The sequence below is a fragment of the Strix aluco genome, chromosome 2, assembly GCF_031877795.1.
Source record: "Strix aluco isolate bStrAlu1 chromosome 2, bStrAlu1.hap1, whole genome shotgun sequence".
NCBI lineage: Eukaryota > Metazoa > Chordata > Aves > Strigiformes > Strigidae > Strix > Strix aluco.
The window spans coordinates 51,780,942-51,808,616 of NC_133932.1; the positions used below are offsets into that span (position 1 = coordinate 51,780,942).

The window sequence follows — 27,675 nt, forward strand, 5'->3', positions numbered from 1 at the left end:
TTCCCTAAGTGTATGCAAGCTTCTCTGTCCAAAGTAGTGCCCTGAAGCAGGAAGCTTGTGCAGAGTTCAGGGGAGAGTGAACTGCGCCATGTTCTGGGGCTGTGCAGCCTTCGCTCAACTGCAGCTGCAGGGCTCTGGCTGATGGACCCCGTGCCCTGTCCCTTCAGCTGTGCGGTACCTACAGAAACGCTGCCTGGCAGCCACCGCTGAGCCAACAGGTCACCTTTTAAGACACTTTTCTCAAACATGGCTGTCAGTTACACAGTGAAGTAAAGCACTGCAAAAAGCTACAAAATTAACTCTATTTATGCTGTAATTTCACAAGGGGGAAAAAAAAAAAAAAGACAACAGACCCCCAAAAAATCTTTTCTGAAGTCTGAGTGAATCCCACACTTCCAGCTACTCTGAAACATCCTTTCTGTGCTTCAGCACCCTTCCATGCTTACCATTGTTTTTCTTCCTGTTGCCCGGAGCACAGAGGGAACTCACTGAACATTTTGCAGCTCTACATAACACAAGTCTTTTTTTTTTTTTTTTTTCTGGTAAATCTCTGTCAAGTTTCTAAGTCTTTGCCCGACTCCCCTTCTCTTTTCTCTGCTCGCCCCTGTCCTGTCCATGGTTGGGAACCACATCGCGGAGTGAGGCCAGGGCAAACGGACTCAAAAAACACCCCTTGCCTAAATACCCCAGGGAGTGCCTATGAGCTTAGCAGGTTCATTTCCATCAGAAATCTCTAAATCCTGTTTCTTTATTAAGTTGTAAAGCCAAGGCTGGGGTGTGAAGACACTTAGTAAAGTCTTGCCACTTTTTTTTTTTTTTTTTGACCTTTATTCTATCAGATGTCAAACCGGTATTTTTTAAGGCTGAAAAGAGGCTTCCAACAAACTTCCTGGCCTTTTGCATTTTATCTTACGAACTTAGGGAGAGGATGTGTAAAATCGCGTTTATTTTTGACAATTTGGCCTGGCTTTTGTCACTTGTGGCGATACGGCTCACGCTGCTGGGCCTCGCGGTGACTGCTAGCGACTCCCCGGGGCACCGACACCCCCGCGTGTCCCTGCGGGCCGCCGAGCCCGCCGACCCTCACGCCTCCCCCACCAGCCCTTCTCCCGCCGCCTCCCGGGGCAGCGCGCTGAGACTTGGAAAAGCAGCTGCAACGCCGCGCGGGGAAAAGGCTGCCGGTTCTTCACGGAAGCTGAATTTGGGATTTCAAGCACCCCACCCACACGGAAGCGCCCCTGGAAGGGCTCAGGCGCCCGCTCCCCCTCGTTCCGCCGCCGAGACAGCCCGCCCTCAGCCGCTCCCGCCGCCCGCGCGGCCACAGGAAGGGACGGCGAAAGAGACGCGACCGGGAGCCCCGCCCCGCCCCGCCGGCGGGAGGGAGGGCGGTCGGTCGGTCTGGCGCACTGCCCGCCGCGCAGGCCGGCCGGCGGGGAGGGCCGGAGGGAAGAGATCGCCGCCATCTCCGGCTGCCGCCGCGCCGATCGCGACCGGCGGGAAGGGGCGGGCTTGTCATCCGGGCCGGCTGAGGCGGGAGGTGCGGGGCGGCCGTGAGGCGATGAGGAGCCGCAGCAACTCGGGGGTGCGCCTGGACGGCTACGCCCGCCTGGTCCAGCGGACCATCCTCTGCCACCAGGTGAGGGCAGCCGCCGCCGCGGGACGCGATGGGGCGGGCCGGGGCGCGGGGGGCCTGCGGCAGGGCGGCTGGAGCTGCCGGGGCCGGTGACCGCAGCCTGGTTGCACAAGGGGCACGGCGGGGCCGATGGAAGAAAATATCTCCTCTCCCCGGCGCACGGCGTCCTTCCGTATCACCTCCTCCTGCCCCCGCCTGAGGAGGGGCGCGGGGGAAGCTGAGGCGGTGCGGATCGCCGGGGCTGCTCGCTAGCCGCTTACAGAAATGCACGGTGGAAGATATGTGGAAAATACAGCAAGTCGGAGCCTGCAGACAGTAATACTGTTTACAGAATGTGTTCATGGTCATACGATACACACCCACCCGTTGTAACACTATGTATATGTACGTTGTGACACATATATATATATATGTATGCACGTAACACTATTAAGTCCCAGTAACGTAGAGCTCCCAAACAGGGCCTTTGAAATGCGTCTGTCAGCATCAGCTCGGTGTGAATCCAGGACAGAGCAGGGTTCGCAGCGTGTGCTTTGTGCGGTATGTGTGTGCAGCGCTGCACGTCCCAGAGATTCCCGTCCCCAACCTGCTGCTGGTGCAGCTTGTCCAGCGACGGTTTGAGTGGAGCCAGTGCTCCCGCTGCCACGCCACTTGGGCCCTGGCTTCTCGGGCAGGGCTGCCTGCGTAGGTGAGCAGTACAAGAATGAAGGTGTCAGAGCTGGTAGGGAAAAACTATTACCCACTCTGTGGTTTTTGACCAACATCAGCGTGTAGCGTAGAGCTCTCTGCTTAATGTGCTCGCTTCACCCAGGCGGGCTCTGAGGATGGGCGCTCGCAGTGTGCTTGCAGTGTCATGCCTTGGTTAAGGCAGTCCAGGACATAAGATGAGGGCAACAGAGTTTTTTGCACGGATCAGTTCCCAAATATATTGAGTTGCTGAGAGTTACAAGAAACTGGAAAGCAGTGAAAGAAGAGGTTAGGACCCAAATCTGCTTAGGTCAGTAAGATTTTTGTCACTGACTGTTGTGGGGGCAGGGTCCAGACACCTGTGAATTAATGTTTGTGTACTAATTAATGTAAATTGTAAACCCATTAGAAACTAATGCAAGGACATGGTGTGAGTGCTGTGAGAAGATAATTTTGCTGGGGTGTGGGAGGTGCTTTGAGTTATGCTCCTGTCTCTGCCTCTTGTCTGTGGGATGACCTTGGACAAGTCATTTTAGGTTCCAGTGCCTGCCTTGATTTCCATGTTTATAGGCTGAGGATGCTGGTAACAGCCTCCATTAGAGATGGAGCCTCTGAGATCCAGTGATCAAACACGCCCTATAAAATCTGTGCCTTCATGATTATTAATAGTTAACAATAATAAAAAGGGTAACTTAATGGTAATATGGGAGCTTACACCAGGGACCCAGAATTTTGTAGTTGCTATTTACAGTGTTTGGATGCATGTTCATGACTCAGTGCTGCCTTTTCTGCTCAGTGCTCAATGCTGGGGAGAGTTCAGAGGTGGGGGAAGGAGACAAAGAAGTTTTCTTCCGTGTGTGGAAAACAAGTCACAGGCTAGCAGCAAGGCAGAGGGACAACGATATCACCAAGGCAGCGATGCTGCATGGTGAGTTTCTAGATTTGTTTTCTGTATCTATTTGGTTATTGTTTTCCACTGCACTGGAATGAAAACATCCTGCTCAGCTGCGCGAAGAGATGCAGTGCTTGCTTGGGCAAGTTAGGACGGTTGTCCTTGGGCCCCATACAGCCTCGTCTTGCTTGGGGGCAGAACAGCCTATGGTGGGATGCGCTGAGCAGCTGCTGCACTGGTGGTGCCTTCCTGGTGTCTTTCAGGATGGAGACAGGGGAATTTAAGCCATTGTTTTGCCCAGGAGTAGCCTGGCAGAAGAGGCAGGAGGTATTTAAGATCCCTCTGAGGTGCTGCTGCTCAGCACAGGGGTGATGTGTGACTGTGACCTTGTACCTTGCACCCAGAAGCGTGCCAGGTGTTCAGACTTGGCATGTCAGCTGGTGTGCTCTGATGGAGGGTAGTAACGAGCTCGCTCTCCTCAGGGTGCAGCGAGGAGAACCATCATGTGCTCAGGAACATTTTGTTGTGATAAGGTGTTTAGTACACCAGGCGTCAGGTTTCTCAGTAGCAGCAACTGATCTTACGTTCATTCTAATCACTCTAAATCAACATCATTTTAGAGGCGAATTTTCATTCACAATATGTGCTAGCAGGCAGACATGCATTCAAAGCACAGGTCTGGACCCCTCAACAGGGCTGACAGTTTTCCATATGCAGCACCTTGCAGGATTGGATCTGTAGCAAAGTTCTTCTTGTTTTGCAAGTGCTGCATTCTGCTGATCAGTCCCTGCCGCATGCACGGTGACAGGTATGATCCTGTTAAAGGTTGTTACAGGGAGGCTAAGACCAAATTATTGGCTCCTGTCTTGTGCCCTTGCTTGCTGTGGTGTGGGGTCTGTGAGCTATTGCCAGTGCCCCTGGGGATGGGGGCCAGAGGGATGTTTCGGTACTGGAGCTGAGCAAGCACTGAAGAGCATTGCCAGAAGGCTGTTCTCAGCTGCTTATTAATTTGAATGAGATAAGAAAAAATGTGAATGTTAAGATATGTCCCTAAAATAGCAAAACATAATGCCTATATATAAGTATTGCTAGGGTACTATAAGAGAAAAGCAACTGGAGCTCATAAGGAAAGCACATTTGGCATACACCACCCAGTTGTGGTGCGTATGGTTTCACACAAACAATCTCTCTGCAGACTTTGCTAGAGCTTACATCAGTTTTCATCTGACAGATCAGTGAGATGCAAATTAAATAGATTTTCAGCAAGATGCTAAATGTGGACTTACTTGTATTGCTGCTCTGGTTAGAACCCTGCAATTTTTGCGCCTGTATTGCTGAAGTTCTTATTAATGTCTGGTCCCCTGTAGGAGCTGGTGTTGTGGGGGTTTTTTTGTCTTCAGACTAACAGACTTAAAAATAGGATTGGGCATGATACAGCAGTTTAAAGTTTTAGTCCAACAATCAGCTTTCTGTTGCAGTGCTCTCAGCTCACAGAGTCCATGGGTGCTGGTGAAATTCCTTGCTTCATGAATCTGTATGTGCAGCGTGATTTGCAGGATCAGACCCACTAGTCCAATTAGCAATCACTGCGTAGACTTAACGTTTTGAAGTACTAGCTGAGCTAAAATCCCGTTAACATCTTTAGGGTTAAGCACACTCAGTGTTTCTCTGGGTTCTTTAGCAACTTGTATGGGTTGTACTTTTCATATGGTGTCAGCAGGTAACAGAATAATTGTAGTTTTTAAGAGTAAGCACTTTCTAAAAAAATACCAAAACCACTTAAAACATTAATTAATATATTGTATGATTCTGCTAATATTCTGAATGTGCATGAGAAAAGACATCAATGTGTTGTCAGTCCATGAGAGCCAGCCCCAGTGTGCCCCAAGAGCTGGGACCTTCTTATAGAGGAGCCAGAGGAGCTGAAATGGTGATAGCTGCCCTTGGATGGGTTTAATGCAGCCCCTTGAAGGAAGGCAGGTCCCTCCTTGGGGCCTGAATGCCGGCAGGGTGATCTCTGTCAAGCCAAGGCTGCAAGTACATAGAAATTTGTTGTGCTGCATGGGAGGAGGGAAACAAAGTGCCCTCTAAAAATATTGGGAATGTGCGGTCTGCCTTTCAAGATCCTGGTTTTTGCCACGCGGGTGCAGTGCTGAACTGGGAGTGGGGTCCCCTTTCTTTGCTCGCTCATTTGTTCTCAGAAAGAGAGTAACTCTTTGGTTTGACTTTTCAAGTTCAGAAATAAGTTTTTTAAGCTCTTTGGGTTCATATGTGCTGCTTTCCCCAGCAAATGGATGAGTAGGCACTCCTGCTGTTATCTGGTTTGTGAAGACCGTGCTGGAGGAACTGTTTCAGCAGAACTACATGTTTCTACTCTCAGCGAGCCACTAACGTTGCTGTATTCAAACCGTAACAATAGCACTGACTGTGCCTAGTCATGGGTGTCAGGCTGTCACCTGTGTCTTGTTCAGCTGTCACATGCAAAGCCCAGGAAATTGTAATTAAAGCTCCTCCCCCTCAAAACTTCTTTCTTAAAAATAACTACGGAAGGAGTTGAGCGAACTCCTTCTGTGTGGCAGAAATGAGAAATGGCTGTATGTATTCTTTTTAATTGTACTTATCTTTATTATTGTAATCTTTCCCCCTTGTCACACCAGTCAGGGCAACTAGTCTTCATTCACTGAAATTTGCTGTAAAGACTTGATTTGATTGAAAGCTCTATTGACCTTTTGCCTCTCTACCTCATTTTTTTGGTAGTGAAGAACATACAGCTGAGAAAGATGGTCTTAAAAATTAATGATAATGAAGTGATGGGAATTAATGATGCAATGAAAAATTTAATGGAGTGTTTGGGATGCAGATTACTCAGCGTGCTGGTTTTCAGATAATGCTGCTTTTCAACACCATCAGAATTTGTCTTTCTGTACATTTTCCAAAGGAGGACATAAAATGGCTTTGTATGCATTTATGCTTTAGCTGTCATAAACCAAGCAGGTAAATAAATAGAAATACTTTTTTTAATTTCTGAGAAGGGAAGTAGTGTTTTTTTACTTCCTCAAGATTATGCCACAGACCAGTTGCATGAGATGAATAGATCCCAGACTCAGTTTTTAATGTTAACTCAGTACTCTCTTTTCCTTACAAGTATGTAATATTTAAATTCCTATTTCCTCAGTGACTTAGCTAATAATCCTATGTGGATGAGGATGCCCAGCTGGATACCATAAGCTTTATATCCTGAAGTGTTCAGAGAAATTTTGCATTTTACTTGTGTGAGTTTGGGAAAGAAAGATGGGACCTCACTTCTGTCACAAAATTGTGAGCAGCCTCAGTGTGCAATCAGTGTGAAATTATCTTTGGCTCCCTCTTTTGTTTTTTTACCCCTTGACATGGAAAGATGGGATTTCAGGTAGTAATGTTTGCTCTTTATTCCTTCTGTGATGGTTAGAATCCAGTTACGGGACTGCTTTCAGCCGGTACGGACCATAAGGATGCTTGGGTGCGGGACAACATCTACAGCATCCTGGCTGTGTGGGGGCTGGGAATGGCTTATCGGAAGAACGCAGACCGGGATGAGGATAAGGCCAAAGCCTACGAGCTCGAGCAGGTATGTCAAATTCTGGTGTAAACCAGTTATGCTGTTTGGTTTTTTTATACGTTGTGGTTTTGGACAAGTGTGTTCACATTGTTTCTGTGTCTAGCACCTGGCAGGGTTTTCCCAGCTTGGAGGGCGTGTCTTGTTCCTACCATGCCAGTATTTGTGCAGCACATGGTATACAGTGTTCGTGGCAGCCTTCTGGCAAGCAAGATTCAGAGAACTGTGGCAGGGAGGCTAACACCTGAATTAAAATATAAACAAAACGCATATAGGAATCAAACTTCTACAGTTGGCTGACTGTTGAAAATTAGGCTTCTGAGACATTTTATGCCTAGATTTACAAGCCTCTGATTAAACCTTGAGATCCCTCATGAGGTGTATTATGGACCGGAAAATCAAGCCTAGGTCACTTGGATCCTAGGGTAGCAATTGATCTGGTAGACCACTCTTCCCTGTAAGGAGAAGCAGCCGTTTAAAGTTGCAGTCTTTGAAATGTGCACTTGTGTCACCTCACGGAAGTCATACATGGTGTATAGACAGGTTTGATCAAACCAGACAAGGCAACAATCTCCAAACTGGTAAGACTCATGTGCTGGAGAACTGGGAGGTGAGGTAACTCACACAGTTAATTTCTGTAATCTGCAGCTGGGGAAGTGGATGTCAGAAGGGAGGGTGTGGAGGTGGGTTAATGGGATGTGAGGGACTGTTGGTGTCAGTGTTGTGCTGTTCTTTTGAAGGCACTGGGTAAATTTTATGCTGGTATGTACTGCTCAAACAAGGGAGATCTGTGGTGACAGAATAACCTGGGCTCAGTTTGCATGATCATATTGTGAGGATATAATAATTTTTGGATAAAAAGATGAGGTTGATTTCTTCATTTAAGACAAAATCTTCTGCTTCTCTTTGTACGCACTGCAGGCCCTTTCTTTACATTAGTCATGTGCTTTCTGTTGTACTGTATAAAGAGGGGAAGAAGCTCCACAGGTTTTCCAATCATGTCAATGTCTTGCAGTCCTCTACCAGTGTTCCCTGGATCTGTCACTCTAAAAATCATCATCATTGTTATTCTTACAAGATATAGCATTTGTCTTACTTCCTTACCTGGATAGAAGGACCACAGAGAGTTGCTCCACTGCTGAGAGAAGGCCTTTGGAAAAGATTTGTTCTCCTAGATAGGAATGTGGGAATAAAAGTCAACCAGTATATTTAAAAAAAAAAACAAACATGTAAAGCTTTTCAGGTAAACATGCATTTTTTTACGTTTGGCAGGATGTTAGTAGACGGTGTCAACTTTGTCACTTTTGAATGTTGTTTGTAACAGCTGATGAGGCCAGCCTGTGAGGGTGTCACTGGTCTGTTTTGTTCCTGCAGAACGTTGTGAAGCTGATGCGAGGACTCTTACAGTGCATGATGAGACAGGTAATGTCATAGGTATGAGTTGAACTAGTACATGCTGCATTTACTAAGCAGTTCATCTGAAGCATGTGTTCCTTGTGACTTTTCTATAGAGTGAGTTTTTTTGCATGTGTGGGGAGTCTTTTTAATAAAAACTCTTGAGCAAAACTCTAATCTTGCACCTTTTGAGATTGTGCTTGTAGCAAATCGCAGTTTTGCCTTTGCAAACTGATTTTCACCAAGATGTATACCCGTAACCAAGATTTGAATTCAGCAAGGTAATATTCTTTCCCAAGGAGATGTGGATTTAGCTGAAGCCTAAAGTTAGAGTTGTGTTTAAGCACTCTGATCAATCAAAACACACTGAAGTGAGGTGATAAAAATTAAGACTTCACATTTCTCCTCACCTAGGAATAGTTGCTAGTTTTGAAATAGTTTGGAGAATTTCTTCTGAAATGTTTCAGATTTGAGATTTGTGGTGTTTTTTAGGTAGATAAGGTAGAGAAGTTCAAACGCACACAGAGTACCAAAGACTGCCTACATGCCAAGTATAACTCTGCAACTTGTGCCACAGTGGTTGGGGACGACCAGTGGGGGCATCTACAAGTGGATGCAACTTCGCTTTACCTGCTTTTCTTGGCACAGATGACTGCATCAGGTAAGCAGAAGATATTGTAGCCTTGTCTATGGTTGCAGTCTTTTTCTATTCTAGCTTTCATCTAAAAAGGAAAAAAAGTTGTAACTAGCTGCAAAGACCTTTACATAGTTATTACTCAGAAGAAAGTAATATTTCTCTGAAAAAGAGATGTGGCTTAGTTAGGATTTCATATTTATAGTGACTGTGTCCATTCCCTTAATATTGGCATACAAATAACATGAGATATTCAGAGCCATGTGAGGGAAGAGTTTGTGTTTGAAGACTGCTGTCCTTATGGACAACCAGGTTTCTTCAGAGAGTGGCAACTTCGAGTCAGGTGCCACTAGTGCTATCTGTGTTCCTCTTCTTGCTGGCACTGTTTTATTTTGTGCACTTCTCAACTGTCCTCCTCCCGTGAGGACACGATTTGTTTCCTTACGTGTTTTTCTGTCCTCAGAGCCCCTTGCAGTTGACCCCTGCAGAGCAGGTGACTGGTCATCCTGGTGGTCCCTCGACAGAACTCTTAAGTGGGCGGAGGGGTGGGGAGCTACGGGAATTGAGATGCACTGCTTGTGAGTGCCAGAGCTGACTCAGATGTATCTGCTTTGTACCTACTGTGTCTGAATGCTGCTCTCACAGGGATGGGTTTTGGTTGGTCTTTGAAACAGTATGTATTGGTGGCATTTGAAGTATTTTATCAGCAGCAAGTATTGAGGCTTGCTGCCTGATCTTTTGAAATCAACATGAGTTTTTTATTGATTTCAGTGGGCAGTAGTTGGTAGCAAATAAAAAACCCCATGAAACTCACTGAAGAGTAAGTATTTCAGTTCTGATACAGTATAATTGCTCTATTCCCTTCTTTTAATCAGGGTTACGTATTATCTTCACCCTTGATGAAGTTACCTTTATTCAGAATCTTGTTTTTTACATAGAAGCTGCCTACAAAGTTGCTGTAAGTAGTTATTTATATGTAAATCACTTGAACACTGCTTAGATGTGGGTGAGAAATTATTTATTGATGGAGAAGGAAAATACAGACTTCTTTTTCCATGAGAAGATATCAGATCCTGTCAGTACTTTACATTGTGAGCAGCATCTTTGGAGATGGTGGGAGGGCTGTCTGGGTGAGATATACTTGTTAGATCATAATAATAATTTTTCGTTATTGATAGTTAATATTTCCTGATATCTCATTAAAATCTTATGGGCCTTTCTAAAAAGAGCAAAGTGTTAAACTTTTTGGAAAGTGACAAGTTGAAGGGACACAGGTTGAAGTGTGCACAGGGGGAAGGATAAAGGGCTTTGTGTTCTGTGAAGACAGTGATTCATGACTGTAGACATGATTGTGTTGGGGTATATTTTTCTCTGATGCTCTTTAAAGGTGAGGAGGGAGGGGCTCTTTGGAGACTTGCAGCCTTTTTTTAATTCTCTTTTTTTTTTTTTTTTTAAGGCAAATAAACTGATTTCATGCAGGGCTCTGGTTTTGTTGGGGGACGAGGGGGGAAAACATTGGGTTTTTTATATGATCATGCCAATTTTTTCTTGATGATGTTGTTATTGCAGGATTATGGAATTTGGGAACGTGGTGATAAGACAAACCAGGGCATCCCTGAACTGAACGCGAGCTCCGTAGGGATGGCCAAAGTGAGAATGTCTTCCTGACACCTCCTTCATGGCTGTTCTGTCACACTGAAGGGCTCTGACAAACCTGATGGCTTCCTTTGCGTAGTCTTCTTGGCCACTGCGATAGTTAACTGATTGTATAAGAATTTTTGTTTGGGTGTGAGTGAGTATTTTTGAGTGTAAAATCCTTGTGATAATGGCTTTCATTGGAGGACCTCAGCACAGTTGTTCCAGGGGTTGCAAGAAGGGTACCAGATTCATTGAGGCATGACTCTGATAGATTCAGTGAGGTGCAGTCTCTTAAAGTGGCCTCTGATTTTCTGTCTTAATTCTCTAGCTCCAGTATTATATGTGATGTTTTCATGGTAAGATTAAATCATAGAATCATAGAATCAGAATCATAGCACCACAGAATGGTTTGGGTTGGAAGGGACCTTAAAGATTATCTAGTTCCAACCCCTCTGCCATGGGCAGGGACACCTTCCACTAGACCAGGTTGCTCAAAGCCCCGTCCAACCTGGCCTTGAACACTTCCAGGGAGGGGACAGCCACAGTTTCTCGGGGCAACCTGTTCCAGTGTCTCACCGCTATCACATTAAAGAGTTTCTTCCTTGGATCTAATCTAAATCTACCCTCTTTCAGTTTAAAGCCATTACCCCTTGTCCTATCACTACACTCCCTGACAAAGAGTCCCTCCACATCTTTCCTGAAGGCCCACTTTAAGTACTGGAAGGCTGCTATAAGGTCTTATTAGTTACCAAGGTCTTGTGTAGCTGCAGGAGGGAGAAACTGCTGATCTTGACCACAGTTCAGTCAAATAGCGGTAGGGCAGTGTTCGTGGGGGAAGTTATTCCTTAGCTGTCCAGTACAAATTTTTTTGCACTGAACAGCCTGACGCGAGTTGCTGTGGTCTCTACGCAACTTCTGGGTGCATTGATGTCAGGAGCATCTGTGGGACTTGCTGCACAGCTTTGCATCTCTGTGTCTCTGGGTTCAATGAAAGTGCTGGTTTGGGTGGGGACCAGGAGGCACGCTGGAGGCCCTGCTGCAGAGGGCAAGGTAAATACTACTTTTTTAAATCTGCCTCAGGAATTCTCCTTCTTAATATTTCTCTCCCTCATCTGATTTGTGTGGCTCCCTGTGGCAGTAGTACAGCACGGAGCATATGCCTTTGAGTTGATCTCAGTGCCTTCTGTTCACCATTAAGACTGCCCGTAGTCCCAACTATCAGTCCCTAAATGGGGCTTTCTGCTACTGTCAGGAGCATCTGCTGCTCTAACGCTTGGCTAGACAGAGGCTCTGCAGAACCAGTAAACCCATGTTTGTGTTGGAAGAAGGAAAATGCCCTTGCCTTTCCGGAGAGCGAGTAAGGCAAGCTGCATTGTGCGATCCTTCCTTTGTCAGAGATTGACATTACCGTGAACCTGCAAGACAAAAATGGGCACAGAGTGACATTCAGTGATACTTCAGCCCTGTGAAAATGCGTTTCAGGGGAAAGCTCTGCGAGCCTGACTCTGGCTGTCTAGGCCTTGCTCTCTTCCTGCCACATTCCCTGCACTGTGCTGCACACCCCGCTTCTGCAAAGCCAGGTTTTGTAGCCTGCTAGATTAACGTAGGAGAGCCCAAATGGAGTCGGTGGTTGGGCTGCTAACGTCTTCACTAGGCAAATGCATTATGGCCAAGAGGTATGGGATGTGGTGATTCACCAGCTGACGTGGAGCATGGTGTGCCTCGGCTGGCTGTGCAGGGAGCAGACGTCTCGTTTCTCTTATCTCAGGAAGTGATAATATCAGAGAGATGGTCATGCTCTCTTCTCGGGGCACTGGCCTCTGCTGATTCTGGGTTGCCTCGAACAAACCTTCTTCTTTGAACAGTCCTTCAGGCAGGAGGAGTGAAAGGCTACTGAATGGGGGTTATTTTGGAATATAGGACAGGAGAAGCATTCATTACTATGTACTTGAGATATTATCTCAGTGGCAGCCCAGCTCTCTATTGTTTTGCATTGCCTTTAAATTGTAAGAAGGATCACCAGCACATCAGTCCCATATCCTACTAGTGGAAAGACAGAAATACTTACTTTTTCTGAATTATTGCGAAGCTTCCCTGTAAAGATGAAAAAATATCTGTGGAACAAACTTATATTTTAACGTAATTTCCTTTAGAGGATAAGCACAGGTGCTAGGGTGTATACTTGTCTTAAAAGGTATTTAATGATTTTTGGGTGGTTGTTTGGTTTTTTTTGAAGGCTGCTTTGGAAGCAATTGATGAACTAGATCTTTTTGGAGCTCATGGAGGACACAAATCAGTGATTCATGTTCTTCCTGATGAAGTAGAACACTGTCAGGTAAAGACTAGTCTTCTGTTTCCTTTGCTAGGGGAAAACCCATTTGTTTTTAAATGAAATGTTGATTAACCGAACCAAGAGCTTAACATAATAAGGATGGCTTCAGACTACATTGTTCACCCTGTTTCTAGTAGATCATGTGAAAGTGAGTGGTGTGAAGCATTCTCATTCTAACTTAAAAATAATTATGCAGTGAGTTCTCTGTCAGTTTGCAAATAGTATAGTCTATTCCATTTGCACTGGACATAGTCTTTTGAAGTAGGTGAATTGTTTTACATCCCTCTCTTCTGTTCCTGTTTTGCTCAGTCTATTCTGTACTCCATGTTGCCACGGGCGTCCACGTCAAAGGAGATAGATGCTGGCCTTCTCTCTATTATTTCTTACCCGGCTTTTGCAGTGGAGGATCTAAACCTTGTTAATGTAACCAAGAGTGAAATCATATCCAAATTGCAGGTAAGGATTTCCTTTATTTTCCAGAGAGAAAGAGAAGCAAAACCTCCCTTCCTTAACCAAAAATCCTAATTAAACAAAGGTTGCCAGACTTGGTTCTGTGTGTGGAAGAGAGGGAGGAAAATCCCTAAGTGACACTTAAAACTGAGCACATACTTTTATGCTGATGTGATTCTGTGAGGAAGAACAGCATGTGAAATTTTCTGTAATTTTGTCTGTTTTTACAGGGCCGCTATGGCTGCTGTCGCTTTCTCCGAGATGGTTACAAGACACCCAGAGAGGTACTTCTGATGTATATTTTCACTAGGCATTAGGAAGAATTTTATATCTTGTTTATAGACATTTTTTGTCTCATTTACATGAAGGGGTGAAGTTCTGTATTGCTGTTAAGGCATCTTAGTGGATTTGGAGTTAATCCAGGTATCCACCCTAGAAATGACAATGTCTGAAGGAGACTAAGGGTTTGAAAACCCTTAAGGACAGAACATAATTCATAATTCTGTAAGAAATGAACCCTTATGGTGCCTAAGCGGAAGTGGTGTCTCTGAGGAGTTCCCAAAATACCTCTGAACTGAGGCAGAGCCAAGATTATTTGGGTGACACCTAGATTCTGAGACTGGGAAGGGTTGATTTGTCTAGGGAATGATTAAATAAGTTTGAGACTGAATGTGAAAAAGTGAAGAGCCTGCATGGAAACTATTTCTTGTGTTTTTATTGGTTTCTTGGTTTTAATTACTTGTATGAAATAGGCTGCCATTGGAATATGAGTGACTAATTTAGCACTGTGACTAGACGAGTATGATTGAATTTCTAGGATCCAAGCAGGCTGCACTATGATCCTGCTGAACTGAAGCTCTTTGAGAATATTGAATGCGAGTGGCCGGTATTCTGGACATACTTCCTAATTGATGGAGTATTTAATGAGGACAAAATCCAGGTGAGGAAAGGAGAAATTACTTGCAATGGAGATGCAAAGACATCTACCCACAGTATCTTGTAGCTTTGCTCCATGTTTATTTTGGGTATCAGTTGGGTACCCCATCAGCAGGGTAGGAGTAGTCTTCAGCCAATCCCACCTTCCTGGCGAGTTTGTGACGTGGTAGAGGCTGCAGTGTTGTGCACACTGGGGCCTTGTTGCCTTCTCTCTACCAGGTTGAGTGGCCCTGTTAGCTGGTGTGGTCAAACTGGACTGAACAGGGTTTATTTGCCTGTTTCTGTCTTATCACCAACCTTGATGCCCCTTTTCCAGTTACTTCAGGATGAGACCAGCTTCTTTTTTTCCCCAGCCTTGGTGCCTTGGCTGCTGAGAATGAGATTCATAGTACTTTCAGTCCTTTTATACATTCAGGGAGATTTGGGATTGGATTATGAGGAGCCATTTCATTTTCACTAATTCCCTAAGTTACTTCATGCCTTTACTGTGTCAAGCATCCAGTGATCAGGGGAGCTAAACTGATTGTAGCCCTCCAAAGGCTGTAGTGGCACCTGGAGAGTACTGGTGAATTAAAGAACAGTAAGTAGGCAGGACTAAATGTATTCATACCAGGACTTCTGTAGATTGGTGGCTTGCAGAAAGTAAAAAATACATGTGATTTAATGTCACCTAGTATGCAGAGGGACAGGAGATTGCTAAACGTAAACCCATCAAAAATTAAATGGCATCAGAAACAAAACAGAGGATTTTAGACCAAAAAGCCCTCTTTCTGTACCAGATGTTGTAAATCAAGTGAAATACTGACACTAGAAATGTAAGTTGCTTTCCTGAACAGAGTAGATTTAGTCTGGTGGAATTATGGTGTTATTTCATGAGGGGGAAAATCAGAAGGTTTACTGAAACTTCAGTCATGTCAATAAAATACCACTTCACAAAGCAGTCTCTAGAACTTAGTTGGATTATCTGGGATGATACGTACCTGTTTGCCTTTTTGGTGTGCAGACAGGCTGTGTTAGGGCATGGTCAGACCAAGAAATTGCTCCCCATTCTCATGGTTTAAACATCGCTGAGTGAGTCACTGAGACATTCAGGTGAATGTCTGGTCTTCCCCATTAACCACTGCAAAGAAGTGGTTGCAATGCAGAAATTGTTAGAAAAATAAGCAACCCTGAGGTCTCAAAAAGAGTGGGTCAAGACAGGATACTGAAAATATCAGTGTACTTGTGGGTACCTTTGCATGTTCCACTGTACTCAGAAAGGCATAGCAGAAATAGGATTTCAGAGGCAGGTGCTGATAGTGCTTGAAAACAGCTTCCCTGTAAGTAAAAACTTGGGATAGTTAAGAAGTGGAACAAAACAAGGGATCTGGTAAAAAGAATATTAAACGTTCTTTATTTTGTATCAGTCAGGTATTCCTGTTCATAATATGTTGTCTAACAATACAAGAGGATTTTTTGTTCAGTTAACTTAAATACTTTTAAACAGTTTAAATCTGTTTTAAGTTTTTCATTGGGCAAATTTTTAAGCAAATCAGTTAAGAGAAACTGATTTCCCAATCCTGCAAAGCAGAATTCAGAAAATCATAGCAAATGTGCATGATAGGAAGCTCACAATTTATACACCTTACATCTTTATGGATATTGGCAATCCTGACATCCATGTCACTGCATTGTCATCTGTTGCAAATGTCATGTAGAATCTGTTCCAGTGACTTCTTGATAGGAACACGTTAGAAGTTTTGTACTGCAGTGGTGTGTTATAGATTAAAGATGTGTGTTCATGTTTCTGAGGCTGATAATATTGAGATGCTGGAACAGTCTCTGAGAATTTGAACCCCAATCTTCCATCAGCAAGTCATGATTCTGCCTCTCACCCTCCTCCTTTTTTCTTTTAATGAACTTTCAGCAGAAAAATACTTTTGGAAAGTACTAAAACTTTAACTTTACTGTTTCGGTTTTGCTGGCTGTAATGTGAATTCTCCCTCTGTTTTAAAAATATTTCCAGGTACAAGAGTATAGAGAGGCGCTGGAAGGAATACTTATTAGAGAGAAGAACGGAATAGTGCTAATGCCTGAACTGTATGCAGTCCCTCCAGAAAAGGTATTGTGAAAATGCAGCATCCACTTCAGTATGCAAAGTATAGATATCAAGGTGAATGTTAGTTTTATAGTTTTCCTATCGCTGATAAATCTAAATCAGCAATAAAAAAAAGACTACTGCACATTATTTAAAAACTAAGAGCTCCCATTGAGAAATGGTAAACTTTAGGCTTCCAAATGGTCCCATTTTTCACTTGGGAGTCTGGGTGCCTGTGGAAATATTAGAGCAGGTCTAAAGTTTTAAATCCTTATAGCAAGACAGATATTTAAGAAGTGCTGATGCTGACTGAAGCTCAAAGAAATAAAGTGTAGACTGGCCTGCCTGTCTAGTCTTTTGATTGATTGTGCTCTTTCTTTTCCAGAGCTTGTATGTGAGAGAGAAGCAGGTTTCAGATGGATTAGGGTTTGGGCTGGGATTTTTGTTTGGGTTTTTTGTTTTTCTTTCCCCCCATCTTTGCTGTTTACCTGATTGTCCCATTGTGACAGAGACATTCAGATGAGCTTATGTGCTCTTCCGTGCTATTTGCCTTTGTATCCCTCCCTGCCAACTCTTTCTCCCACTCCAGACTTCTCAGCCCTCACTCACTAAGAGTGTCGAGCCTCCTGGTTGGTCTGAGTTTGGGCAAGGAGTGTCAACAGCTAATGTCTTGCTTGCAGATCTGAGGTGGAAACTCTGAATTGCCTTCCCAGTGGGAACAAGCGTGTAAGAGTTCAGAGCCTTCTTGTGAATTTTGATACGATGATGATGATCTGATGAACATGCCAAGTAAACAGGGTAGATTTTGCCTGTCATTTATAAATTTTTAAATGGCTACAGTAAAGATGTTATCTAAGAGGGTTTTTCCCTGCCCTCAATAGATCTGTATACTGCAAAACCAAGGCAGTTTTTCTTTTTCTAAATTAATAAGAGTCTGCTCTTAATTTTTCCATTGACCATTCTTGCTAACACAGGAAGAGTGGAACAGCCTTCATTTCTGACAAGACCTTTACTTCAGGAAGCTAGGCAGACATCAGTGAAGTTCAAGTGTTACCTTGCAAGGGGTTAGAAAGCAGACACACAATTACCTACAAGCTGCCCAGAGGGAAGGCAGCAAAGGCATGGTGAGAAGAAAGGGGAAGTGCTAACACCAAAGCATAAACATAATTTCATGCAGAGGCCCCATTCAACCTCCAGCTTCGAAGGGTGGGGCAGTGTACAAAAAGGAAGCATAGTTCTTCTCCCGGAAAATGTGCAGCCTTAAAAGTAAAACCAAGAGATCTTGATGTCAGTAGTAATACCAGGTTAGAAAGGGTAGATGATAGACCGTATTTTTTCAAATAGTTCCATGTTATTGATTGTTCTTCACAGCTTTAGGGTAATTTTCCTTCCTTGTTCTCAGGTGGATGAGGAGTATGAAAATCCTCACTCAGTGGATCGTGTCCCAGTGGGAAAGTTGCCTCATCTTTGGGGCCAATCATTGTATGTCCTTAGCTGCCTATTAGCAGAGGTAATTATTTCTTGTGTAGTAGGTGAGCTTGTATTTCATTTTGTCTTGAGATGGCTTGGGCTTTAAGTACAATTTGGTTGACAGGTAGGGGACAATGTGTTTTCCAGAATAAACGTGTACATGAACCATGGAGGGATGACTCTGAGCTTTCAAGAGCTTTTCTTTTTTTTATAGATAGATATGCAATTATCCATTTCTAATCAAGCTGAATAAGTTGTCGGATAGACTGGATGTATCATTAGGCTAGAGGAATATGCCCAGGCTAACTTGTCTGTCCCAGAGCTAGGATTTTGCACCTGGTTTAGCTCCACTAGGCTATGTCTTACTCTGTGGCATAAGATGCCTGTGGAGTTGTCCCGTATTACCCATGGATTGTTAAAGGAACCACTGAATATCTCTGTGGAGCTACAGAAAAAATCACTGGCCTGGCAAAATTGTGTCAGTTGCTGCAACTTTAATGGGAAATCTGAACAAGCAGATTGTGTCAGTCATAACCATTTTCTTGTTCTAAAAAATACTACAGCCGTTGTTTTTATTGAATGCACTACTTAGTGGATGGGGGAGATAAACCAGACTTTAAGTCCTGCTGTCCTGATAAAATATGAAATTTGGTTAAGATTTCTTCTAGATGTCGTCAGAAGCCTTTTAATTAATTTTTGTTTGTTTCCTTTCTTTTTTCTTTCTTTTACATTTATTCTAGGGATTTCTTGCTGCAGGTGAAATTGATCCCTTAAACAGGAGGTTTTCCACTGGATTTAAACCTGATGTTGTGGTACAAGGTGAAGGAGTTTTTTTGAACATTCTGAGTGAATTGGATCATGTGATGACAAAGTCCCTGTGTACAGGAGAGGAGAAGGACATGTTTAAAAATAATGTGGTTTTTTGCATGGGATGTAGATGCTTTGATGGTAACTGTGAGAAGGAGAAAGGGGTTATTTGCCCAGCTGTCTTTTTCCGGGAGGGAAGATCAGGTTTAACAGACTTCTTAAAAAAAATATTTGTTAAAATTTTAAGACTCGTCAGGGACTGGACAGTGGCAAACTGAATCTTGTAGTGAAAAGGGAAATATTGTTGGATTCTAGCAAGAAAGAGCAGGACTGACAGGAGACGGGTCAGTTTAGTTAGGTTTTTGTGCAGCACCTTTTCAGAGGAACCAGAGAGCAACGGGTGGGGAGGATCTCTGTATACAAAGGTGAGGCAGCCAGACTTACGGCTCTCTTTTGGCTGCTGCGGGGAGTGGCTTCTTTGGTCAGTGCAGGAACAACCAAAACCAGAAAATTAAGTAGGGGACAAATACCAACTGATCAGGCCTTAAAGGCTTTTCAAGGGCCTGTACCACTCTGGAAGAGCATTGACAAAAGCTCGTTTATCAGGGGCAGCCTTTGTCAATGATACTGTGGCCTGGGCAGGTGCTGGTTTAACCCCTGTTGGTGTCTCATGTGGGTGGCATTTTGTTACTCTGAACTGCTTAATAGAAGTGCTTCTTTATTTTTAGCATTCTTTGACAAGTATTTATAATGCAAAGAAGAATACTGAATTACTAGTCCCAAATCAATAAGCCACCTAACATGGTCAAAACCTCAAGCAGGGCAAGAGATGGAATCAGGCCCTGGATTGTAAATTCCTCTGATTTTGAGACTTTTTTTTTTTTTCCCCCTACCTCTGCCATTTTATGGCCTCTTTAACATTTATTGCTATATAAGTAACAGCACTTATTCCCCATTGACTTGGCTGTGTTGTTAAAGTGTGCTGTATTAAAACAGCAAAGATTTTCAAGTCATGTTTCTCCTTGTTTTATGGGGGAAAAGACCTATCTGCTAAAACAGACTGCATGATCCAAACTAGCGTTACTGAAAGAAATCAGAAGAAACTGATAAAGCCCCAGAGAACCTGGTCTAACCTCAGAGCTGACCCTGCTTTGAGCAGGAGGTTGGAGTAGAGACCTTGTGACAGTACTTCCAACTTGAATTACCCTGTGGTCCAAAGTGGACAAGAATGGCAAGACATGTTGAGAAGCAGAGCACCAAAATCTGTCTGATGCCCTCTTGCAATCCCTTTTGATCTCACAGGCTTGTAAATTAAGAAAGAAGTGAGGCATTTGTGTCTTTTTAGTCAACTAAATGCATTAGTTGAGAGGTGACAACAGAGGCAGTCAGTTAAAAAGAGTAGAACATTGGTTCTTACTAGTGTTTTTGTTTTCTGTTATGCAGTAACTGTTTTGGCAGAATCTAATCAAATTAAGAATCTCTTGCAAGACCATGGAATCAATGTTCAGAGCATTGCTGATATCCATCCGCTCAGAGTGCAGCCAGCTCGCATCCTGAGTAACCTCTACACCATGCTGGGTAGGTATTTGAACATGGAAGTCTCTCTCTACTACTGTGTAAGGTATTTTTTAAGGGTAGTGTTTTGGTTTTTGTTTTTCTTGCTTCACACTGTCTCAATTTCTTTGATTTCATTTCTTTTATTTAAATCAGTTTCTTTGATTGAAAAAAATGCATTTGTGCAAAGAAACTTAACAAAATTAATTAGAACTTCTGTCTTAAATAGGGGACTCCAACAGGAAAAAAAAAATTGCCTCATTAGAAAAGGTGGCCAAAATACAAGTTTTCCTGTGCCCTTGGAGTTAGGCAAGAACTGACTCTTTTTTTTGTCCTGCAGGAACTACTTCCACAGAGAAACTGTCTTTAGAAAAAATGCCTGGAAAAACACAGAAAAAACCCAAATGTTTTTCCTTTCAGAAGTCAGAGTACTTCTGTTCTAAGTCTGGAAACTGAGCAGTGTGGTTGCTGTTCTACCAGCAGGCAGCCTGGGAAGTTTTCTGCTCAAATCAGGGAAGGTGTGCTGCTGTCAGAGCATCTTTGGGCTGTCAGGTTCTTGCTAACGTTTCCTCCAACCCTGAGCTGAGTCGAGCTGCTGAAGCTCTCTGTCTCTGTTGCAAACCCAGAAGCCTTTAGGGTTTTTTGGGACTTTAAATACGTTCCAGTTCCTCAGCAGTGACCATAGAGACCTGTTTTCCTCAGAGCCTGGCAGCTGGATTGAATAAATGCCCCAAAACTCTGACTGGTTCTAGTTGTTGAAAATCTTTTGATAACCATCTCTTTTGATAATCCTTGCTGGAATGAATGGGGTCTTGGTGGAAAATCTGTTACATGTATGCCTAATTGAACTTAGTTTTACTACTTCAAGCCTGCCATCAACTCACGACTCAAAGCTGTGGATGTTACTGCAAAGTAAAATGAAGTGGGGTGAATCAGCATGGGTAGATTCCTTTGCAGTGTGGACAAGGGGAGCGGTATCATGCTTTGTCAGTCTGGAGCATGTTCCCTTGCAATTTTGCTGAGAGAGAGTATGAGGCTGTTCATGAGATGGGTTTGGGTGTGGTTTTTTTTTGTTGTTGTTGTGGTGGTGGTGGTTTTTGTTGGGGAGTTTTTTGTTGTTTCAACGGGAAGTTTTTTGGAAGCATCCAAAGTAATAGGGTCTGCAAATAAGTCTTAGAAAGTGTGCCCTTTACATGGAGAAGGGAAATAGCATGTGCTGCTTTTGGAAAAGAATCTGTCTCTTTATCACGAAGAACTTTTAACGAGTGAAACATTTGGAGGGCTTTGCTGAAGCTTACATTTATTTCATAATTATTCATAATAGCTTTCTTTCACTAGTGGTGGGGTGAGTAGGATGATTTGACACATTGGTGTATTGTTTTTAACAGTGACTTCTTTGGGAATGTCCACAGTGGTATTTTTTCAGGCATGTGGTTGTTTGGCTCATATTCCTTGTCAGAGAGATTCAAGTCAACTCCTGGCTGCTGGAGCAAAGGATGCAAGTGAGGATCATTTGCTAATAAGCTCCGCTGAGAAAAGTGAAGCTTATTAGCCTGATGAAAAGAATGAAAATCTGTCTTTGTATTTGGATGTACTTTGTATTTGGATTTAGCCTTCTGTGGGAAAGAATTTTTAAGGTTCTACAGTGAAACCACTGCAATTTCTGTTGTGTGTTGATGGCCTTGTTTTTGAAACAGCATACATCCTGCCCTTCTTGGTGGGGAAGCTTTGGCTGCTGAGCAATGACTGTAATTAAAAGACCTGATCCCATGGTCAGTGAAGCCAAAATTTTTATTTTTAATCATGCCTTTGAAGAACTCAGCTATTATATTGGTGGTTGCTACAAAACGGCCCAGTCTGCAGCATCTCACTTCTTTATCTGTCTTCTGCCTTGCTGATATCAATGAAGCAGATTTCCTTGTCTAAAGTGGTTGTTGTGGAAAACCACACAGGAAATGTTAGGTGAGACTTTTTTTCCTTTCTCTTCTCTTTACAGGCCGGAACAAGAACATGAAATTAAGTGGACGGCCGCACCGACATATTGGAGTGTTAGGCACCTCCAAGCTGTACGTGATAAGAAATCAAATATTTGCTTTTACCCCTCAGGTGAGGATGTAAAGCTGGTGGGGAAGTCACTGCTTACTTAATGGCTAATGATTAGTGAAGCACTTTGCTTTTACCTGCTGTCACTCTACTTTAGGTAGAGCAGGGCTGATAAAGCAGATGTGCTTTGCTTTGTGGGGTTTTTAAGAGCGTTGGATGATCAGCATGTTAGGAGTGCTGATAATTCTCTTCTGTCATACAGAGTCTGGCTTCTTTGGCTTCTGGCGTAGGAGAACACAGCAAATCAATAGTACAAAGTTGTTAGTGATCTCTGCCCGAACCAACATTCTAGCTAATGAAATAGTTTCTCCAGAAATAGTTCACTTAATATATCCTTCTACTGATTGCTTTGATGAAAAATTTAGTTTCACAGAATTGTGCCAAGTACTGTAATCCCCAAGGGACTAAGACATAATCTTTTCATTATATTGTTGAAAGGGTCAGTAGTGCTGAGAAAGGGATGTTTCTGTCTTTGTTTTCTGTTAGTGCCTTTTTCGATGTAGCTGGAAGTTTGGATCTTTCCAGAATTAATGGCTCTTATTTTTATACATTTAATGAAATATGACACACTTATTCCTGTAGACTTCTTCTAGCAGTTGGTACTAGAAGACCAAGGGGTCACCTACTCTAAACATGTGCAACTGGAGCAAAATAAAGAATGCTCATACCTTCCTAAATAGATGTTTGATTAATGTAGTCTTAAATTCCAGTGGAAGACATTCAGTGGACTCCATAGATGGTTTCTGCAGTGCTTCATAATGCCCAAACAACATCAGATTTATTGCAAAAAATGTGAATCCCTTCCCATTCTTCCCCATATCAACTGATCACAAGCAGCTTTGTAACAGATTATTTGTTGTGTTGTTCCCCCCACCAGTTTTCACTTTCACAGATTAGGGCAAATTTTCTTAGAGTTGTGATTTTTTTCAAAATATGTCTTTGTCCACATCTTACTTTGTAAGTAGGACCCAATATTCCAGCTGAAATTTTGCCATGTATCAAGTATGTATTAATATATTCCAAAAGGGCATTTATCTTTGCATTAGCAACACACTGACAGTTCCTACTTATTCTGTGTTTGACTAAATCCTCCATAACATTTTCTGTTGTACTTTGTAGCCAGATATTTCCCCCGCCTTTTTTTTTGAGGGGGTGGAATTAATGTTTAATTTCACCTTCCTAACGCAGTTAACTCATCTGTGTTGATCTTGACTAACGTCCACAAATTTTGTGGTTTTGTAGTTTGTATTTCATCCTGTTCTCTAATGAGAACATTGATTAGGTGTGGGGCAAAGGCTGACCGCATTTAGATAAGCTCTTGTTCTGAAAAAAATGGTTAATAACTACCTTTTGAGAACAGTTTTTCAAGCAGTTCTGCTTCCTGAGATATTTTTTCTTCAGCTCACTAGTGTGAAAATTTACAGAAGTTTAGAGATGTCAGCCATGTTCTAGTAGCTATCATCCAGTTGCTCCCAAAGAAGGAAATTTGACTCCTTTGCTGAGATTGTTTTTTTGATACGACTGTTTGGCCATCTTGCTTTATGATTTTGTCATTATCTTGGCAGTCTCAAACTGGCTTTGTTTTCCCGTGCTTTCAGGCACTGAAATTGGCTTGACAGATCTATGTTATCCTGGCTCTTCCTTTTTAAAGACAGGCAGTGTGTTTGCTTCTCTCTGGATTTCTGTGACTTGTTCTTCCTGAATTATCAAAACTAATTGTGGGTGGCTCAGGGACTGTTTTGGCTGGTTCTGTGAAGTAATTTCTTTGGACTTTGCCAGCTTGAATTTATGCGTTCTTCAACCTTTTCTTCCCATACACAGACTGAACTCCTGTTGCTTTGTTAAAAGTAATATTACAGGTCATAATTTGCTACTTTTCTTCTGTCAGTGAAAACAGCATAGAACGCTTCAGCTTGTCTGTGTCCTCTCTTCCTACCTCCTTTCTTTCTTTATTAACAGACCTACAGTTTCTATGTTTTCCTATTACTTCTGATGCCTTTACAGGATGTTTTCTCCTTGACCCCTATGTGTCTTACTAATTGGTGTTTATTTTACAACCCAGCCTCCTTTTTCAGCCCTCCCCAAGGTTTAGGTGCTTCCTTAAGTTTTGCTGGGGCTGCTTTGACATGCTTTCCATTGTTTGTCCAGATTTTTTGGTTTTCATCTCCTGAAGTAGCCATAATAATCTCTTACTGTGGTTCCTGGCTTTCCTCTGTAGTAGGAACAGCACACTTTATCATTGTACATGTAATGTATCTTTTTTCCGCAGTAACTGCTAGCTTTTCTGTATTCTGCTTGACTTTCAGTTTGTCCCCAAGAGACATACAGTTATTAGTTCCCAGTCCCCACCATGCCCTTAAGACTATTTATTGGGTTTGTTGCTATTTTTAGTTTTTTCTTCCACATCTAGCGTACTTCCATCTTCTAGATCATAGGTTACTGTAATTCATCATTGGGAAGATTCTACTTCATGGGTGTGATTGTCTGCTTTTTTATTTGTATGGCTTTCTTCTTTCATGGTCAACCTACAAGTGTAAGAAAATGGACTCTGCACAAGGATGGGTTTCTTTTTCACAGTCACAGGCCTTGTGTGGTTATTTCGTGCAGTTTGTGTTGTAGTCAAGAATAGCTCATACAGCTTTTGTGAATGATTTAAGGGAGGAGATGGAAAAAAATAAGGAGAGCACTGACAGCTACTCATACGCCATATTTCTCTGTTCTCTAGTTTACTGACCAGCATCACTTCTATCTGGCTCTAGACAATCAGATGATTGTGGAGATGCTCAAGACAGAGCTGGCCTACCTCACTTCTTGTTGGAGGATGACAGGGAGACCAACCCTGACATTTCCCATCACCCACACAATGCTTGGTAAACTTAATTTTCTCTGTTTCAAGCAGAGTAGATTACTGCAGAGGAGTAGGATGGAAGTTGGTTTGAGGGGAGAGAGGTGGCATGAGTTTTAACATCAGAAGTACAGTTTAACTTTCCCAAGTATATGCTGAATTTAGATGACATGGTAATACTTAATTTTGGTTTTACTCCCTCTTTATGTCCTTTCATCTCCCCATCATCTCCACACTATTTCTGTGCAAAGAAATTTGATAGAAATCCCTTGGAACTTGTCTTGAGTGGGTTGGTTTTTGTTTGCTTGTTTGTTTGGGGTTTTTTGAATAAGTTAGTATTGATAACAGCTGTCGCTTCTATTTTAAATTTGTCTGATTTATTTGGAGACAACACCCAGTAATACAGTTTATTTGGAGATGATAATTTAAGAACGTGTTAGTAAGCTTCAACTCTTCCATTATTCTTTTTTAGTTGATGATGGTACTGACATTCATCCAGCAGTTCTTGCCACCATAAGAAAATTAGAGGATGGTTATTTTGGAGGTGCAAGGTAATGTCAGAACCCTCAAATGGGTCTCTCCGTAATTTTTCAATTAAATCCTTACAAGTTTCAGTTTTGAACTTGTGATAGTGCACAGACCTTGTGCTGGAACGCTGCAGAGAGAGAAGTTTCAGCTTTAATTATTATGTGGCAATCAGGTGGTAGCTGGACCTCAGATGCAGTGTGAAAGATCTATCCCCCAAGAGGTGTGCCATCTCTGACTGCCATTAATGGATAAGGGAAAAACACGTCAGACCTTTGGAAATACGAAAAACTTGGTCTTGGCTGGGCTTCTGTTTTTAAGAAGTAATTATCTTTCACAGTTATTGGACATGTTTTAAACATGAATTACATGTAGTACTTGTAAGCTTATGTGTTTCATTCACCTACATATGAAAGCAATTTAGTATGATGCTACAGTATCTCCCTAGTCTCTTTCTGCTTGCCCACCCTCAATCAGTATCTTCTCTGACAATCAGATGTGCTTTCTGTTTTTTAGCAGCGCTGCAGTTCTGTGAAAAGACACTGCTGTTCATGGGAACTTCTCAGCCCCAGTTCCTCATGCATTATCCTTGGAGTTTAGGTCTTTGTTCAGGGTCTCTATAAACATACAGCACCTTGCATAATTAGGCTTTGAATTAGGCCTGTAGGTGTTACCGTAACACAGTTAAGTTCAATTAGTAGCTGGAGCAGTAAGTACCCAGCTGGATCGGCAACTATTGTTTTGTGTTTGTTTTTCTTAGTATCAGTATCTGCTGCTTTGTGGTTACCAAAGGTGAATCTAACAGTAGGTTTCATAAATTTTGGAGTTGTTGAAAGCTGAGTGAGCATTAATCAGTATGAAAGTGGTGGATGTTAATGCTCTCTGGCATGTGTTCCTGTTTGCAGGGTGAAGATAGGCAAGCTATCAGAATTTCTTACCACCTCTTTTCATACGTATCTGAGCTTCCTGGATCCAGACTGTGACATAAAACTGTCTGATGACCCTAATGAAGGCCGTAATAGTCCTGACAGTGAATATGGAGGCTATCCAGCAGATTTCTGTGAAAGAGGTAGTGTTTTTTCACTTCAATTTTTTTCTCTGTCAGGTTCTATCAGCAGAGCCTGGGTTTACCTCTAGTGCTCTCTATTTTGTGTGCAGTCGATAGTTGTTCAGGTTTCTCATGCATCAGTCTGAGGACAGTACCTGCATGACTTAATTTGGAGAAGGTATTTGTGCATATTCTTCCGACGTTTGTAGTATGCATTGACCAGTAACTGCTGCAGTAAAGCAGAGTCTGAAGAGTAAGCAGATAGGGGTTGTGTGGAAGAGTCTGGAGGGAGGAAGAGACTGTGAGGAGTTATAGACAAGAGCTTGTGTTGAAGAGCTGATAGAGTCATAGAATCATTGAGGTTGGAAAAGACCTTTAAGATCATTGAGTCCAACCATGATCTGTGGACTACCAGCAAGATAAAAACCCTTTTGCTTCCTTTCAAAGGGGAAAACACTTCTTAATGTAACTGTTTTCAAAGTGTCAAAAACTGTTTTTTTTTTTTTTCTTTCCAATTTGTTCAGCTTAAAGATCTCTTGCTTATGATATTCTTCCATTTTTGTGTGTCCTCCTATATAAGCAAGAATAGAGTGATATGTTTGAAAAAAAAAAAAGCACTGATAAATTATAATTTTACCTTTAATAAACCTTTGCTTTTACATATGTTACACTAGAAAGCCAGGATGAGCTGGATCAGTATATAAATGACGTCCTGCAGAGTACAGCACTGAGGTCATACCTGCCTCCAACTTCAAAGACTATGAATCAACCATCTGTGTTCAGTGCAAACCATTCCACAAAAGAGATACTGTCAATAATGGCCAAGACAAAGGGCTTGGAGGTTCCAGGTATTTCTCCCTGTTATTACTTAGTGATAGTAATAGAAAACCTGTTTTGGGTGCTACAGGGGGTAAGTTCAAGTATTTCAAAATTCTGCTGTTTAAAAAGAACTAGTGGCATGAGTGTGTTGTGGTTATCAAGAAATAAGAATGAGTCTCAAGCTGTTACTGTTGTGTTCCCACAGTATCCCATATCTTGGTGTATACATAAATAA

The 27,675-nt window shown here is 42.6% G+C and overlaps 1 protein-coding gene across 6 annotated transcripts in view; it reads left to right on the top strand.

Annotated features, from left to right (window-relative positions):
* Positions 1–1,385: 1,385 nt before the first annotated feature.
* PHKA2 (phosphorylase kinase regulatory subunit alpha 2) overlaps positions 1,386–27,675 on the top strand; it is a 48,644-nt gene continuing 22,354 nt past the window's right edge. For 3 of the 6 annotated variants that reach the window (XR_012621949.1, XM_074814708.1, XM_074814704.1), the window contains exons 1-19: positions 1,386–1,636; positions 6,661–6,819; positions 8,182–8,229; positions 8,695–8,863; positions 9,712–9,794; positions 10,406–10,486; positions 12,711–12,809; positions 13,116–13,262; positions 13,487–13,540; positions 14,074–14,196; positions 16,198–16,293; positions 17,672–17,779; positions 18,480–18,558; positions 19,990–20,124; positions 22,097–22,206; positions 24,929–25,073; positions 25,521–25,599; positions 26,479–26,642; positions 27,296–27,469. Coding sequence is in view for 5 of the 6 variants with exons in the window: in XM_074814708.1 (XP_074670809.1) it covers positions 1,559–1,636; positions 6,661–6,819; positions 8,182–8,229; positions 8,695–8,863; positions 9,712–9,794; positions 10,406–10,486; positions 12,711–12,809; positions 13,116–13,262; positions 13,487–13,540; positions 14,074–14,196; positions 16,198–16,293; positions 17,672–17,779; positions 18,480–18,558; positions 19,990–20,124; positions 22,097–22,206; positions 24,929–25,073; positions 25,521–25,599; positions 26,479–26,642; positions 27,296–27,469 (2,131 nt within the window). In the remaining variant the exon portion in view is untranslated. Of the gene's footprint in view, positions 1,637–6,660; positions 6,820–8,131; positions 8,230–8,694; positions 8,864–9,711; positions 9,795–10,405; positions 10,487–12,710; positions 12,810–13,115; positions 13,263–13,486; positions 13,541–14,073; positions 14,197–16,197; positions 16,294–17,671; positions 17,780–18,479; positions 18,559–19,989; positions 20,125–22,096; positions 22,207–24,928; positions 25,074–25,520; positions 25,600–26,478; positions 26,643–27,295; positions 27,470–27,675 lie in introns of those variants that run through there. The other 3 variants (XM_074814705.1, XM_074814706.1, XM_074814707.1) reach the window with 3 other exon arrangements.